Here is an 18,655-nt window from a genome sequence, read left to right on the forward strand (position 1 = left end):
ATGAAAGAAAACTAACAAATATTGTAGGAGTAACATATATAATTCGTGACTCAAGAAATCGTAATGACACGATTGCAAACAAACCACACCCCCGGCCGGGATTGAACCCGCGGTCATAGAGTCTCAAAACTCCAGCCCGTCGCGTTAGGCACTAGACCAGCTAGCCACAATAAGATTCATCCAACTAGGTATATTTCTACACCATAGTGTACACCTATGGTGTAGAAATATACCTAGTTGGATGATTCTTATTGTGGCTAGCTGGTCTAGTGGCTAACGCGACGGGCTGGAGTTTTGAGACTCTATGACCGCGGGTTCAATCCCGGCCGGGGGTGTGGTTTATATAATTCGTGTCTTGTTAGTAACAAGAGGAAGTGTTAGCCACCCAGGATAAGCCAAGAAAGTCAGTGCGTCATCGAGGACTGCCTGTCATATTAGTAAGTAAGTAAGTAAGTAAGTTTATTCAGGTATACACAAATACAGTTACATAGAATTATCATATATAGCAGCATATGTGTAGAGAACCTAGGATAACCCAAAAAAGTCAGACAGAGTGACTTATTTCCATTGGGGTCCTTTTACATATTTCCATTGTGGTTCTTCAATCTTGTCCCCCAGGATGCCACCCACACTAGTCAACTAACACCCAGGTATAAAATAATAATAATAATATCTTTATTTACTACCAGTACATGTACAAGATAAACAGACCATAGCTGACATCAATGACCTACTACTATATAGAAAAACGCTTGTTATGCTGAGCATTTCCCGCAGATTGGGTCAGTTTTGTCCCAGGATGCGACCCACACCAGTCCACTAACACCCAGGTACCTATTTTACTGCTAGGTGAACAGTGACAGCAGGTGTCTTAAGGAAACATGCCAGTCCATACTAAACACAATAGTTTTGTTTATCAATGGTCTACAATAACGACAAGATGAAGAATCAGCCACATGGGCAACACCCGTTTATCTTTACATGTAGACGTTTCGCCCACTAGTGGCCTTATAAGTACAATACAAAGATATAATGTACTGATTTCACTTATGTTCTCTCCACTTTACTGAGCCATCAATATTTCTTTATTTTGCATATCAGTGGTGTTATATTACTGATAGGTATGTTAATAACACACAATATAGGGTTTATACCATTTTACTGAGAAGACGTTTCGCCCACTAGGGATTTTGTTAATTTATGTCGTTTCGCCCACCAGAGACTGTCATTTCAAGACTTTTCATCCACCAAGGACTGTCATCTCAAGACGTTTCGCCAACCAGGCTTTGTCAATTCAAGAAGACGTTTCGTTCACCAGGGGCTTTACAAAACGTCGTCTCAGTAAAATGCCTTAAGCCAGATAATGTCTTATTATCATAAGTGCTTTATTTTTGATCAATAATAATAACACTGAAGTAAATACAGGTATACATAATAATACTGAATTCTGCAAAATAAATACATAATTTATTGTTGTCTTTAAGTTAAATAAATTAAAATATGTACATTATAATGACTATATGATAATTCCATAGTATGTGCACAGAATAATGATCATTATATGGTGTTCCATTACTGGAGTCGGAGGAAGAGGTAGAAAGTTTTGGGTTCGATCCCCAGGTAAGGCCAGATGTCTACCTGGAGGGAGTATCTGGGGTCAACGCCCCCTCGGTCCTGTCCGTGACTAGGCCTAACTGTGGATCAGCGTTTGATCAAACAGACGTATGGACAAGGCGTACACCTGCTGCTCCTCTTAACCTCTCGCAGTAGATAGGTATCTAGGAGTGTCTACTGTAGGTCGTATCCTTGGATAGTGGGGTTTAGGATCAACTGCTAGGTCCTACAGTGAGCTGAGTTAGGATAACACCTAATAGCCTCAAAAATGCTGTTTACGAAAAGATTTATGTGGTATTCATTATCAAAGTAGCAGAAATATTTGCAACTCTTTCATGTTCTCCATGAAAAACGAAGAACATTATTACGGAACAGAGGCTTGTATTTCTCAAGACATATATTAACTATACTATAATCCTCATCTTGGGGATTAGAGTACGTAATGTTGTCTGGGAAGATTGTGACCTTAATCAGATTCATGTAGTTGAAAGAATTCATTTCTTACAAAGGTGTCATTCAAGTATGTGGTAACTGGACAATGTGTTTGTGTTCTGCTGTGTCAGGAAGGTTACTCGAGGCTTTGTAATCCAATGGAGCTTTTTCCAGTGTCTTCTCTGATGCAGTAATCTCTGCATCACTTTGTCCACTGGAATAACAACCAGCACTCTCTCTCTCCTGCAGAAACAAAGCTCTCGTCGCCATGTTCTCTGTGATTTCTAGCCTCTTGGACATTACTGTCGGCAGACTGGAGTCTGAAGCAACAGCTGAGTTGAGGCTCTCTGAATGTTTACTAACTGCTGGAGTGGCAGTCACTCCAGCTGCGTTTTCTTGCGAGTTTTCTGTTATGCTGGGCAGTTGTTGTGTTATGGATAGGTTCTGGCACTTTTGCAAGACTCTTCCTCCAGGACCACTGAGAGTTCGAGTGATAGACTTAAGGGTGATGGACGAGCGTTTCTTCAGGAACCTATAGACAGCGTTTTCAGTTTTCTTATGTCCAACCTCTAGATCCTCAGCGTTGTAGGAAGACGAATGACGTAGCATTTCTACCAATCTGATAAAGAAAATAACAATGAAATATTAAATAGATGGCATGACAAAAAAGACGTAACATAAAATTAATAAAAATTGAAGCATAAAGAACTCGTAATGAAAGTTTGAGTAAAAACGAAGAAATAGGAATATGAAATTTGAGGATCTCTAAACCAAAGATGAGGGGGTACTTGTACCTCCTCCCATGGGAGACTTAAGTCTCGAGACACTCCCCAGATAGGGAGCCAAGGCCGGGTCACCACTACTTGGAAAAGACCCGGGCCGGGAGAATACCGGTGAATAAAAAAAAAAAAAAAGATCTCTAAATTCCAACCCTAAATTAGTCTGAGGACGAAATATACAGATCTCTTTTACCTTAATATATATAGGATATTACTGTTACTTATATTTCCCATTTCTTTCAGGTTTCTCAATGAACTTGGATACTTCAGCACAAATATTTTTTGTCAGCAACTGTGGCATAGTTGGACTCACATGAAGGTGATCATGATGATGACGTTGAGAGAGGCAGCAAAGAAGAACTGAGCAGCTGGGAAGGTATCAACGGTGTTGTAGTAGAGAGGAGAGTAAGCTGCGTAACCAACCATTGGCATCAACCCGTTGAGTGCTGCCATAACTGCATTGATGCGACCTGTTGAACATCAGACATAAAATAGAAATTATTATAGCCCTTTTATGTGATGACTAGTGATATATTACTGAATAAATCTTCCACAAAATAATTTAACTCAATAAAATGAAATAAATATGTATTTATGTACATTTAATTACAGTATTTACTTTATTCCATCACTTGCGTGTATACTATCTAGAAAATCTTTATTCTGTCTAGTTTATTCATCTTCAAAACATTAGTAACGTAATATGAGGGTAAACTCACCCTTTTCCTTGCTAGTGACGAGTTTGGTAGACATCGACTTGAAGGAGATGACCATAGCGTTGGAGATGAGGCCTGCAGGTGGTCCCAGCCACATGAGGAATGCTTGTGCTGGTCCACTCACCAGACCATAACACAGGTACTCTCCTATCATAGAGATGGTCCCTGTCACCACCAGTGAAGCATCCGTGAAGGACAGTAGCTTCGTCAGGAACGGCACCAGGAACAGTGAACCTGTTGATCACCAGAATGTTTAGTTTTATAAAGCTAAATAGTGATATGGGGCACATATTTACACAAATTTTAAACTGCTTTATATATTATGGTGTATATAAGAGGATAAGCCGCTAGTATTGACGTACCAAGAGCAGCCAGAAGGTTACGATAGGTTATCCAGTAACCGTAGTCAGTAGCATTCCAATAAAGGGCGCGACGCACGAACATGTACATGAAGAACCCTGAAATAACATGTATAAACCGTTAGAACACATTACGAATGAGTCAAAAGAGGCTTGGATTCTGTGTCTACACAGTTTGAGAACATTTTATATCGATTTGAAGACAGTGAAGGAAATAGGAACAAGAAATTACCTCGAGCCATTCGTCGTATCATGTTTCCAGCCATCACAGCCATTAAGACAGCCCGAGCGTTACCCTCACGTTTCCTAAACGCTGTCTTGAAGGACTCCACTACGCGCCTCCAGTTGAAGAAGTCAACCACCATTGTAGTAATGTTTACATCCTTCTTCTGTATACTGGACTCATCCTTGATGGATCCCTGGGCCTGTAGCTCCTTCTTAGCGTAGGGTCCGTGACTCTCCTTGATGAAGACGATAACATAAATAGCTGTGAGGAAATATGCAAGCAGCACGAGGCCCAGAGCCAGATCATAACCACTGTACTTGATGATTAGCGCTCCTATCAGCGTGCCCAGAGGACCGCCCAAGAACCAGATGGAGTTGGCTGTGCTGATGCGAGATGTTCTCTGATCCTCCTTGCTGATGTCGCTGATGTAGCTGACTGTAGAGGAGAGAAGGCCGGCGTTTGCCCCTCCCAGAGCTTCCAACAATGTCACAAAGTAGATCACTTCTACAGGCCAGCTGGTCTGCCAGTTGGCCAGCAGGTAACCCCCAGCATACATCACGTGACCCACCAGTATTATCAACAGAGGAATCTGTAAAGAGAAATCACAGTTATTTTGATTTTGCAGTTAGAGAACATTATGGCAACAATGCAGTTTGATACAGACTTCTTAAATTTGAAAGTAGAAGTTAATAGTTAATTGTTCTGAACGCTTCTGGAGTTGTCATTTATATTACAAAATATTATGCCTTTGAAATTTTGACCATTTCGGAACCAGTTTCTGTTTTTAATTCACTCGAAAAATTAATCTGCATATTTAGAAATTTACATCAATTTCGTGTTTTCACAATTACGAAAACACGAGTGGCTCATTTGTGAATATTTGTAAATATTTTTTTTTGATCACTGTTATCTTGTTGAAGAGGGTTTTATCGTTCACGAAATCTACTGTATTTACTCTTGCGTTCATTAATAATTATCAGATTTATTTTACAACACCAAAAACACATTTGATGTACAAAATAAAGATGATAAGTAACAGGACTTCCACTCACCTTGCGTCCGTATTTATCGCTCCAGGCGCCCATGAAGTTGCACGAAGATGAGAGGCAACACTGATAAGATGATACTGTTGTAGAAGGTGAAGATAGAGAACTCTCTCTGGACTCTCACACTCTCCTCTGGATGAGCTGACAGGTTAGCACACACCTGTGGTCAACAAATGCTCTTGTTATTATATAGATATTCTTTATATTGATATATATTTATACCTTGTGCTGAGATTCAATGTCAAACTATGTTTACTGATTAATAACACGATTGTAAACAAACCATGGAACGGGTGGGGTTTGAATCCATGTTGAATGAATTTTACTACTCACTCGTCGTGAGTTCAAACTCCCTCCGTTCCGTGGTATGTTTGTTAAATTTTCTGGAAAGGCCAAACACTTACCTCGGGTGAGAAGCCCAAGTTGACGGAACAGATTTTGTTCATTTGGACATTTTCAACGAAGAGGAGCATAGCCTCTTTGCATGCTCCATCTATGAGCATGACGGGTTCCACAGTAATGGTTCTCACTGCAGTCAACAGAGCAGCCGCCATCCTGCTCTCTTTATTCACTAACGCAAGCTAATAACGCAGTGTGCAAGGCGACAACCTTTTCTTCCTGAATCACAGTAAGTCCCTACTTTCAAGGCGGCAACTTTCCCTAGCCAGAACACCAGTAAATCCCTGAACACCAGAAGGGCTGGGTCTTCAGACGGTACTGAGACAAAGTTCTCTCCACACATTATATATGTTAGTGTATCGCTGAGGTGGGCTAGACGAAACTGGAGATCACCCCACGAGGCTGAGGCATGTTGACGTCAGTAGGATCCCAAGGTCGGTACTACCCCCAGTGACTCACTACAATATTTTTTAAATACTAAAACATACTGACCGGTTATAATGTGATGGCTAACACGTAGTTAAATACAATATTACAAGTGTGTTATATATTCTGTTGCACCTCAGTAACTATCTTCCACATTTTTTTTAACGAAATGCGAGACATGTACTAAGATTCCTTAGGGAAGATTTTATCGAAAGTGACAGACAGAAAGTTATAGAAAGATAGACGAGGGCTTTTTCTTATGGTCACCTTGTGTCCATGCATAAAATCCAAGATTATCGAGGTCATTCACAAACCTTTATTTACATTTTCATCATGTTTTATTAAAGTCATTGTATTTTCTATTATGCACTGTCATTATACATTATCTTGTCATGTTGCAAAATACGATTCCGAAGATGGTGACGGATTTATTCCTTCACCATTTTCGGAATATTTAAAGACGTCTTATTTCCACCCACTTGCCAAAATTAGAATTTTCTTTATTCTTGTTTGTTAGATTGTGAAATGAACTTTGATTTTATTTCATGATCATGTGTAAGCATTGCATGCCCTTTGCAACATACATGAACTTAAGAACATAAGACTGGAGGAACACTGCGGCAGGCCTACTGGCGCATGAAAGGTGGGCTCAAACCCGAACCCACTAAAAAAAAATATCTGTCATTCTTAAGTGGGTAGGATTCGTTGAAATATAAGCTAAAAATAATAATGCTAGAGATGTTATGCTCTAAGCAGCATACGTCTTGTAAGAGTCCTTTCCAATAAATGCTGAATATAACGCTGTAAGGAGTATACATCAATGTAAGATTATCCCATATGTTATACTCATACCCATGCAGCATACACCAGTGTATGCTGCATACAACTACTTCTCTATACACATACCAGCCACATAACAGGGGCAACATATACAAAGGCAGCACGCTCTCTGCACATGCTATGCACATGGCCACCTGTAAATGCCTAACGCCTTCCTAAATATCATCTCTTTCTTGCTTACATCTGCTCCCTGTTAAACTAAACTCACCTCACCAGCGTCCACACACTGAGGCTGCATCTCTCAGCCTCTCACTCACTGACGGCCCGAACAGAAAGTGAAAAAACTTGCTTTTAGATCTAATTTTGTGTGATCTTTGCGTCATCTAAGTGGATGCTTGCGCTGGACGCTTGTTCCCCGTGATGCTCCGGGACTCTGACTTTGTAGTAAGTGAAGAAATCTAAAAATAATCTAGAATTTGGGGAAGAACCTGAAATATTCGATCCAAATTTTTATTTTTCTGTAATGTCACATGGTTCTTGAATGCCATCGGAGGGGTTTCTTGAACCTAGGAACCGGAGGTGCCCTTGCCCTTTGCGTATAATCTTGGTGCCTCTCAGGTCCGATCTGAGGAACTGAAGGAGAGGAATGTCTATTTCCTAGGATCAAGAGGTTGTGTCTTGAGCGTTGTAAATTGTCCAGGAAGAACTGGCTATATTAACCTGTCTAGGAAGTATTGACCGTAGTAACCTGTCTAGGTAATATTGACTGTAGTAACCCTTCTAGGTAATATTGATTGTAGTGACCTGTCTAGGCAATATTGACTGCAGTAACCTCTCTAGGACATACTGGCTGTAGTAACCCTTCCAGGTAATATTGACTGTAGTAACCTGACTAGGAAGTATTGACTGTAGTAACCTGTCTAGATAATATTGACAGCAGTAACCTGTCTAGGTAGAATTGGTTGTAGTAATCTGTCTAGGTAATATTGACTATAGTAACCTGTCTAGGTAATACTGACTGTAGCAACAAGTCTAGGTAATAGTGACTGTAGTAACATGTCTAGGTAATATTTACTGTAGTAACCTGTCTATATAAAATTGACTGTAGTAACCTGTCTAGGTAATACTGACTGTAGTAACATGTCTAGGTAATACTGACTGTAGCAACAATCTAGGTAATAATAACTGTAGTAACCTGTCTAGGTAATACTGACTGTAGTAACCTGTCTAGGCAATACAGACTGTAGTAACCTGTCTAGGTAATACTGACTGTAGTAACCTGTCTAGGTAATACTGACTGTAGTAACCTGTCTAGGAAATACTGACTGTAGTAACCTGCCTAGGTAATGCTTATTGTAGTAACCTGTATAGGTAACAGACTGTAGTAACCTGTCTAGGTAGTACTCACTGTAGAAGCCTGTCTGTGTAATACTGACTGTAGTAACCTGTCTAGGTAATACTGACTGTAGTAACCTGTCTAGGTAATACTGACTGTAGTAACCTGTCTAGGTAATATTGACTGTGGTAACCTGTCTAGGTAGTACTGACTGTAGTAACCTGACTAGGTAGTACTGACTGTAGTAACCTGTCTAGGTAATACTGACTCTAGTAACCTGTCTGGGTAACACTGACTGTAGTAACCTGTCTAGGTAATATTGACTGTAGTAATATGTTTAAGAAGTATTGACTGTAGTAACATGTCTATATAATATTAACTGTAATAACTAGTGTAGGTAATACTGACTGTAGTAACTAGTGTAGGTAATACTGACTGTAGTAACCTGTCTACGTAATACTGACTGTAGTAACTAGTGTAGGTAATACTGACTGTAGTAACCTGTCTACGTAATACTGACTGTAGTAACTAGTGTAGGTAATACTGACTGTAGTAACTTGTGTAGATAATACTGACTGTAGTAACCTGTCTAGGTATTATTAACTGTAGCAACCTGCCTAGGTAATACTGACTGTAGTAACCTGTCTAGGTAATACTGACTGTAGTAATTTGTGTAGGTAATACTGACTGTAGTAACCTGTCTAGGTAATACTGACTGTAGTAACTAGTGAAGGTAATACTGACTGTAGTAACTTGTGTAGGTAATAGTGACTGTAGTAACCTGTCTAGGTAATACTGACTGTAGTAACTAGTGTAGGTAATACTGACTGTAGTAACTTGTGTAGGTAATACTGACTGTAGTAACTTGTGTAGGTAATACTGGCTGTAGTAACTTGTGTAGGTAATACTGACTGTATTAACCTGTCTAGGTAATATTAACTGTGGTAACCTGTCTAGGTAATACTGACTCTAGTAACCTGTCTAGGTAGTACTGACTGTAGTAACTTGTCTTGGTAATACTGACTGTAGTAACCTGTCTAGGTAATACTGACTGTAGTATCCTGTCTAGGTAATGCTGAGTGTAGTAACCTGTATAGGTAACACAGACTGTAGTAACCTGTCTAGGTAGTACTGACTGTAGTAGCCTGTCTATGTAATACTGACTGTAGTAACCTGTCTAGGTAATACTGACTGTAGTAACCTGTCTAGGTAATACTGACTGTAGTAACCTGTCTAGGTAATACTGACTTTAGTAACATGTCTAAGAAGTATTGACTGTAGTAACATGTCTAGATAATATTAACTGTAGTAACCTGCCTAGGTAATAGTGACTGTAGTAACCTGTCTAGGTAATACTGACTGTAGTAACCTGTTATAAATAAAGTTACCCAAATGTTTCACACATGTCATATTCATCCGTCACCCATTTAAGAACATGAAGATAAGTGACTTGGACTTTTTGGGACATCCTGGATAATTTACCCTCTGCATGATAATTGTACTTACGTGTACCTGTGCTTAAATAAACTTACTAAAGAGGAGAGAAAAGAGGAGGTGTGACGAGCTAGGATGAATGTGTGTTATATATATATATATATATATATATATATATTATATATATATATATATATATATATATATATATATATATATATATATATATATATATATATATATATATATATATATATATATATATATATATATATATATATATATATATATATATATTGATAACTAACACTGAAGTAAATACAGGTATACATAATAATACTGAATTCTGCAAAATAAATACATAATTTATTGTTGTCTTTAAGTTAAATAAATTAAAATATGTACATTATAATGACTATATGATAATTCCATAGTATGTGCACAGAATAATGATCATTATATGGTGTTCCATTACTGGAGTCGGAGGAAGAGGTAGAAAGTTTTGGGTTCGATCCCCAGGTAAGGCCAGATGTCTACCTGGAGGGAGTATCTGGGGTCAACGCCCCCTCGGTCCTGTCCGTGACTAGGCCTAACTGTGGATCAGCGTTTGATCAAACAGACGTATGGACAAGGCGTACACCTGCTGCTCCTCTTAACCTCTCGCAGTAGATAGGTATCTATGAGTGTCTACTGTAGGTCGTATCCTTGGATAGTGGGGTTTAGGATCAACTGCTAGGTCCTACAGTGAGCTGAGTTAGGATAACACCTAATAGCCTCAAAAATGCTGTTTACGAAAAGATTGATGTGGTCTTCATTATCAAAGTAGCAGAAATATTTGCAACCCTTTCATGTTCTCCATGAAAAACGAAGAACATTATTACGGAACAGAGGCTTGTATTTCTCAAGACATATATTAACTATACTATAATCCTCATCTTGGGGATTAGAGTACGTAATGTTGTCTGGGAAGATTGTGACCTTAATCAGATTCATGTAGTTGAAAGAATTCATTTCTTACAAAGGTGTCATTCAAGTATGTGGTAACTGGACAATGTGTTTGTGTTCTGCTGTGTCAGGAAGGTTACTCGAGGCTTTGTAATCCAATGGAGCTTTTTCCAGTGTCTTCTCTGATGCAGTAATCTCTGCATCACTTTGTCCACTGGAATAACAACCAGCACTCTCTCTCTCCTGCAGAAACAAAGCTCTCGTCGCCATGTTCTCTGTGATTTCTAGCCTCTTGGACATTACTGTCGGCAGACTGGAGTCTGAAGCAACAGCTGAGTTGAGGCTCTCTGAATGTTTACTAACTGCTGGAGTGGCAGTCACTCCAGCTGCGTTTTCTTGCGAGTTTTCTGTTATGCTGGGCAGTTGTTGTGTTATGGATGGGTTCTGGCACTTTTGCAAGACTCTTCCTCCAGGACCACTGAGAGTTCGAGTGATAGACTTAAGGGTGATGGACGAGCGTTTCTTCAGGAACCTATAGACAGCGTTTTCAGTTTTCTTATGTCCAACCTCTAGATCCTCAGCGTTGTAGGAAGACGAATGACGTAGCATTTCTACCAATCTGATAAAGAAAATAACAATGAAATATTAAATAGATGGCATGACAAAAAAGACGTAACATAAAATTAATAAAAATTGAAGCATAAAGAACTCGTAATGAAAGTTTGAGTAAAAACGAAGAAATAGGAATATGAAATTTGAGGATCTCTAAACCAAAGATGAGGGGGTACTTGTACCTCCTCCCATGGGAGACTTAAGTCTCGAGACACTCCCCAGATAGGGAGCCAAGGCCGGGTCACCACTACTTGGAAAAGACCCGGGCCGGGAGAATACCGGTGAATAAAAAATAAAAAAAAAAGATCTCTAAATTCCAACCCTAAATTAGTCTGAGGACGAAATATACAGATCTCTTTTACCTTAATATATATAGGATATTACTGTTACTTATATTTCCCATTTCTTTCAGGTTTCTCACTGAACTTGGATACTTCAGCACAAATATTTTTTGTCAGCAACTGTGGCATAGTTGGACTCACATGAAGGTGATCATGATGATGACGTTGAGAGAGGCAGCAAAGAAGAACTGAGCAGCTGGGAAGGTATCAACGGTGTTGTAGTAGAGAGGAGAGTAAGCTGCGTAACCAACCATTGGCATCAACCCGTTGAGTGCTGCCATAACTGCATTGATGCGACCTGTTGAACATCAGACATAAAATAGAAATTATTATAGCCCTTTTATGTGATGACTAGTGATATATTACTGAATAAATCTTCCACAAAATAATTTAACTCAATAAAATGAAATAAATATGTATTTATGTACATTTAATTACAGTATTTACTTTATTCCATCACTTGCGTGTATACTATCTAGAAAATCTTTATTCTGTCTAGTTTATTCATCTTCAAAACATTAGTAACGTAATATGAGGGTAAACTCACCCTTTTCCTTGCTAGTGACGAGTTTGGTAGACATCGACTTGAAGGAGATGACCATAGCGTTGGAGATGAGGCCTGCAGGTGGTCCCAGCCACATGAGGAATGCTTGTGCTGGTCCACTCACCAGACCATAACACAGGTACTCTCCTATCATAGAGATGGTCCCTGTCACCACCAGTGAAGCGTCCGTGAAGGACAGTAGCTTCGTCAGGAACGGCACCAGGAACAGTGAACCTGTTGATCACCAGAATGTTTAGTTTTATAAAGCTAAATAGTGATATGGGGCACATATTTACACAAATTTTAAACTGCTTTATATATTATGGTGTATATAAGAGGATAAGCCGCTAGTATTGACGTACCAAGAGCAGCCAGAAGGTTACGATAGGTTATCCAGTAACCGTAGTCAGTAGCATTCCAATAAAGGGCGCGACGCACGAACATGTACATGAAGAACCCTGAAATAACATGTATAAACCGTTAGAACACATTACGAATGAGTCAAAAGAGGCTTGGATTCTGTGTCTACACAGTTTGAGAACATTTTATATCGATTTGAAGACAGTGAAGGAAATAGGGACAAGAAATTACCTCTAGCCATTCGTCGTATCATGTTTCCAGCCATCACAGCCATTAAGACAGCCCGAGCGTTACCCTCACGTTTCCTAAACGCTGTCTTGAAGGACTCCACTACGCGCCTCCAGTTGAAGAAGTCAACCACCATTGTAGTAATGTTTACATCCTTCTTCTGTATACTGGACTCATCCTTGATGGATCCCTGGGCCTGTAGCTCCTTCTTAGCGTAGGGTCCGTGACTCTCCTTGATGAAGATGATAACATAAACAGCTGTGAGGAAATATGCAAGCAGCACGAGGCCCAGAGCCAGATCATAACCGCTGTACTTGATGATTAGCGCGCCTATCAGCGTGCCCAGAGGACCGCCCAAGAACCAGATGGAGTTGGCTGTGCTGATGCGAGATGTTCTCTGCTCCTCCTTGCTGATGTCGCTGATGTAGCTGACTGTAGAGGAGAGAAGGCCGGCGTTTGCCCCTCCCAGAGCTTCCAACAATGTCACAAAGTAGATCACTTCTACAGGCCAGCTGGTCTGCCAGTTGGCCAGCAGGTAACCCCCAGCATACATCACGTGACCCACCAGTGTTATCAACAGAGGAATCTGTAAAGAGAAATCACAATTATTTTGATTTTGCAGTTAGAGAACATTATGGCAACAATGCAGTTTGACACAGACTTCTTAAATTTGAAAGTAGAAGTTAATAGTTAGTTGTTCTGAACGCTTCTGGAGTTGTCATTTATATTACAAAATATTATGCCTTTGAAATTTTGACCATTTCGGAACCAGTTTCTGTTTTTAATTCACTCGAAAAATTAATCTGCATATTTAGAAATTTACGTCAATTTCGTGTTTTCACAATTACGAAAACACGAGTGGCTCATTTGTGAATATTTGTAAATATTTTTTTTTGATCACTGTTATCTTGTTGAAGAGGGTTTTATCGTTCACGAAATCTACTGTATTTACTCTTGCATTCATTAATAATTATCACATTTATTTTACAACACTAAAAGCACATTCGATGTACAAAATAAAGATGATAAGTAACAGGACTTCCACTCACCTTGCGTCCGTATTTATCGCTCCAGGCGCCCATGAAGAGCACGAAGATGAGAGGCAACACTGATAAGATGATACTGTTGTAGAAGGTGAAGATAGAGAACTCTCTCTGGACTCTCACACTCTCCTCTGGATGAGCTGACAGGTTAGCACACACCTGTGGTCAACAAATGCTCTTGTTATTATATAGATATTCTTTATATTGATATATATTTATACCTTGTGCTGAGATTCAATGTCAAACTATGTTTACTGATTAATATCACGATTGTAAATAAAACCACGGAACGGGTGAGGTTTGAATCCATGTTGAGTGAATTTTACGACTCACTCGTCGTGAGTTCAAACTCCACCCGATCCGTGGTATGTTTATTAAATTTTCTGGAAAGGCCAAACACTTACCTCGGGTGAGAAGCCCAAGTTGACGGAGCAGATTTTGTTCATTTGGACATTTTCAACGAAGAGGAGCATAGCCTCTTTGCATGCTCCATCTATGAGCATGACGGGTTCCACAGTAATGGTTCTCACTGCAGTCAACAGAGCAGCCGCCATCCTGCTCTCTTTATTCACTAACGCAAACTAATAACGCAGTGTGCACAGTAAGTCCCTACTTTCAAGGCGGCAACTTTCCCTTGCCAGAACACAGTAAATCCCTGAACACCAGGAGCGCTGGGTCTTCAGACGGTACTGAGACAACGTTCTCTCCACACATTATATATGTTAGAGCATCGTTGGGGTGGGCGAGACGAAACTGGGGATCACCCCACGAGGCTGAGGCATGTTGACGTCAGTAGGATCCCAAGGTCGGTACTACCCCCAGTGATTCACTACAATATTTTTTAAATACTAAATCATACTGACCGGGTATAATGTGATGGCTACCACGCAGTTAAATAGAATATTACAAGTGTGTTATATATTCTGTTGTACCGTAAACATCTATCTTCCATATCTTTTTTAGCGAAATACAACACATGTACCAAGATTGCTTAGGGAAGATTTTATCGACAGTGACAGACAATAGAAAGTTATAGAAAGATAGGCGAGGGTTTTTTCTTATGGTCACCTGGTGTCCATGCATAAAATCCAAGATTTTCGAGGTCATTCACATAACTTTATTTACATTTTTCTCATGTTTTAATAAAGTCATTGTATTTTGTATTACTCACTATCGTTATATATTATATTGTAATGTTGCAGGATACGATTCCGAAGATGGTAACGGACTTATTCCCGAAACATTAACACTATAATAAACATTTAGTGAATATTTAAAGACGTCTTATTTCCACCCACTTGTCAATATTAGAATTCTCTTTATTCTTGTTTGTTAGATTGTGTATTCAACTTTGATTTCATTTCATGATTATGTGTAAGCATTGCATGCCCTTTGCAACATACATGAACTTTTAAGAACATAAGACTGGAGGAACACTGCAGCAGGCCTACTGGCGCATGAAAGGTGGGCTCAAACCTGAGCCCACTAAACAAAAATATCTGTCATTGTTAAGTGGGTAGGATTCGTTGAAATATAAGCTAAAAATAATAATGCTAGAGATGTTATGCCCTAAGCAGCATACGTCTTGTAAGAGTCCTTTCCAATAAATGCTGAATATGACGCTGTAAGGAGTATACATCAATGTAAGATTATCCCATATGTTATACGCATACTCGTGCAGTATACAGCAGTGTAGGGTTAGCCTTACATAGTGGACACACCATATAAGCAACATACAAGTACTTCTCCACACACATACCAGCCACATAACAGGGGCAACATATACCAAGGCAGCACGCTCTCTGCACATGCTATGCACATGGCCACCTGTAAATGCCTAACATCTTCCTAAATATCATCTCTTTCTTGCTTACATCTACTCCCTGTTAGACTAAACTCACCTCACCAGCGTCCACACACTGAGGCTGCATCTCTCAGCCTCTCACTCACTGACGCCCCGACCAGAAAGTGAAAAAACTTGCTTTTAGATCTAATATTGTGTGATCTTTGCGTCATCTAAGTGGATGCTTGCGCTGGACGCTTGTTCCCCGTGATGCTCCGGGACTCTGACTTTGTAGTAAGTGAAGAAATCTACAAATAATCTAGAATTTGGGGAAGAACCTGACATATTCAATCTAGATTTCTATTTTTCTGTAATGTCATAGTACCTGAATGCCAGTGGAGGGGCTCTTGATCCTAAGAACCGGAGGTGCCCAAGCCCTTTGGATATAATCTGGGTGCCTCTCAGGAATTGAAGGAAGGGAGTGTCTAATTCCTGCGATCAAAAGTTTCTGTCGTGAGTATTGTATCCTGTCCAGGAAAAACTGACTGTAGCAACCTGTCTAGAAGTACTGACTGTAGTAACCTGTCTAGGAAGTACTGAATCCCCTAAATACCTCGTTTTGGTCTAAATCTAAATACATGTATTCCATTGCCTTAATCTTTTAGCTGTCTCAGCTGTGCTAATTTCCAAGTGGATAAGAGTCCAGGACCAGTCTTTTCAAGGTTGATGGACTGACTACATCGACTCCAGGCTGAGGGACTGATTACCTCAAACTCCTTTTGATCTTCACCATTCTTCTTTGTTTAGGACTGAAACGTTTCCACCTCTCTGTTCCTTGACCTGTTCCAGGATTTCTCCAGTTATGGTCCTCCCCATCACCTGAGTTAAGTAATTTACACTATGTATGATAACTGCACTTATATATACCCATGCCTAAATAAACTTTCTTATTTACTTACAATTAGTTATTAACTGAGAAACAAACAAGACTCGACCCCAGACATTTCCAACATCTTTCCTTACTGTGTAGGTGATAACCTCTCCTTTCTGGCCTTGGCATCCTGGAAGTCATGTTTCTGTCTTTCCACACACTCTCGGACGCTTCCTTACTCGGTGACTCTGAACAAAAAGGCGTTGGCTGTTTTTGTCTCGTGTGAAGGTCACCTGGCTGGTATGTAGATCTCTGCCAAAATTTTCCTTTTGTCTTTGGTGATTATTAATCTAGTTTTTAGTCAACTTTTTCGAGGTTTTGAATTCTAATGACTTACGCTAGAGGTGTGGGTGTGCTTACCTATTTGTGGTTGCAGGGGCCGATTCACAGCTCTTAGCTCTAATGTGTGTATTCGCCTAATTGTTGTTTAAGGGGTCTAGTCATAGGTCCTGGTTCCGTCTCTTAACTGGTCTCTACTTGGTCCATTCTCTCCCTGCTCTATGAGCTTTATCATAACTGTCTTTAAAGCTATGTACGGGTCCTGCCTCCACTACATCACTCTGTGACTGAAGAAATACTTCCTAACATCCCTGTGACTTATCTGATTCTTCATCTTCCAATTTTGACCTCTTCTTGATGTGTGTGTGTATGTGTGTGTGTGTGTGTAGTAACCTATATGTACTCACTTATATGTGGCTGCAAGGATCGAGTCACAGCTCTTGGCCCCGCCTCTTCGCTAGTCGCTATTAAGTCACTCTCTTCCCGCTCCAAGAGCATTATCATACCTCTTCTTAAAGCTAAGTGAGGTTCTTGCCTCCACTACATCATTCCAGATAGTTCCACTTATTGACAACTCTAAAACTAAAGAAATACTTCCTAACATCTCTGTGACTCATCTCAGTTTTCAACTTCCAGTTGTGTCCCATTGTTCCTGTGTCCCGTCTTTGAAGCATAATAGCCCTGTCCTCTCGGTATTTTGTACGTCGTTTTCATGTCCCCCCTATCCGTCCTATCCTCTAGTGTCATTAGGCTGAGTTCCCTTAATCTTTCCTCGTAGGGCAAACCTCTCAGTTCTGGAACCAGTCTTGTTGCAAACTTTTGCACTTTCTCCAATTTCTTAATGTATCTGACGAGGTGTGGGGGGGTTCCACATTGGAGCTGCGTACTCCACTATGGGCTACACGTACACAGTGTACAGTGTCATGAGTGACTCCTGACCTAGATATCGAAACGCTGTTGTCAGGTTTGCCAGGCGCCTATATGTTGTAGTAGTTATTTGTATAATGTGCACCTCAGGAGATGTGCTCGGTGTGACGCTCACCCCAAGATCATTTTCACTGAGTGAGGTTTGCAGCCTTCGATCCCCTAGCCGGTACTACGTGTGTGTGTGTGTGTGTGTGTGTGTGTGTGTGTGTGTGTGTGTGTGTGTGTGTGTGTAGTGTAAGACCCTGCTGCTAGAACAATGCTCATTGCACACACACTGCCAGAAGGCCTTCGACACAGTTCCTCACAAGAGGTTACTGCAAAAGCTAGAGGACCAGGCACACATAACAGGAAAGGCACTGCAATGGATCAGAGAATATCTGACAGGGAGGCAACAACGAGTCATGGTACGCGACGAGGTGTCAGAGTGGGCGCCTGTGACAAGCGGGGTTCCACAGGGGTCGGTCCTAAGACCTGTTCTGTTCTTGGTATATGTGAACGACATAACGGAAGGGATAGACTCAGAAGTGTCCTTGTTTGCAGATGATGCGAAGTTAATGAGAAGAATCAAATCGGATGAGGATCAGGCAGGACTACAAAGAGACCTGGACAGGCTACAAGCCTGGTCCAGCAACTGGCTCCTTGAATTTAACCCTGCCAAATGCAAAGTCATGAAGATTGGGGAAGGGCAAAGAAGACCGCAGACACAATATAGTTTAGATGGCCAAAGACTGCAAACCTCACTCAAGGAAAAAGGTCTGGGGGTGAGTATAACACCGAGCATATCTCCTGAGGCACACATCAATCAGATAACTGCTGCAGCATACGGGCGCCTGGCAAACCTACGGATAGCGTTCCGATACCTCAGTAAGGATTCGTTTAAGACTCTGTATACCATCTACGTCAGGCCCATACTGGAGTATGCAGCACCAGTTTGGAATCCACACCTAGTCAAGCACGTCAAGAAATTAGAGAAAGTGCTAAGGTTTGCAACAAGACTAGTCCCAGAGCTACGGGGATTGTCCTGCGACGAAAGGTTGAGGGAAATCGGTCTGACGACACTGGAGGACAGGAGGGTCAGGGGAGACATGATAACGACATATAAAATACTGCGCGGA

General features: G+C 40.5%; 2 protein-coding genes across 2 annotated transcripts; both read right to left on the reverse strand.

Moving 5' to 3' along the window:
* Positions 1-1,478: 1,478 nt before the first annotated feature.
* LOC138855238 (proton-coupled folate transporter-like) lies at positions 1,479-5,851 on the reverse strand. The gene is given in 8 exon segments (XM_070103535.1): positions 1,479-2,665; positions 3,139-3,295; positions 3,545-3,775; positions 3,904-3,999; positions 4,133-4,715; positions 5,179-5,214; positions 5,216-5,332; positions 5,577-5,851. Coding segments are annotated over 8 exon segments (1,905 nt in total). The 5' UTR covers positions 5,727-5,851; the 3' UTR covers positions 1,479-2,130.
* Positions 5,852-10,365: 4,514 nt separating this feature from the next.
* Positions 10,366-14,425, reverse strand: LOC128703064 (proton-coupled folate transporter). The gene is made up of 7 exons (XM_053797611.2): positions 14,025-14,425; positions 13,627-13,779; positions 12,581-13,163; positions 12,352-12,447; positions 11,993-12,223; positions 11,587-11,743; positions 10,366-11,111 (listed from the first exon to the last, which is right to left on the reverse strand). Exons 1-7 carry the CDS (start codon positions 14,172-14,174, stop codon positions 10,577-10,579), a joined length of 1,905 nt encoding a protein of 634 aa, XP_053653586.2. The 5' UTR covers positions 14,175-14,425; the 3' UTR covers positions 10,366-10,576.
* Positions 14,426-18,655: the final 4,230 nt, after the last annotated feature.

The sequence above is a fragment of the Cherax quadricarinatus genome, chromosome 86 (genome assembly GCF_038502225.1).
Source record: "Cherax quadricarinatus isolate ZL_2023a chromosome 86, ASM3850222v1, whole genome shotgun sequence".
In the NCBI taxonomy this organism is placed as follows: Eukaryota; Metazoa; Arthropoda; class Malacostraca; order Decapoda; family Parastacidae; genus Cherax; species Cherax quadricarinatus.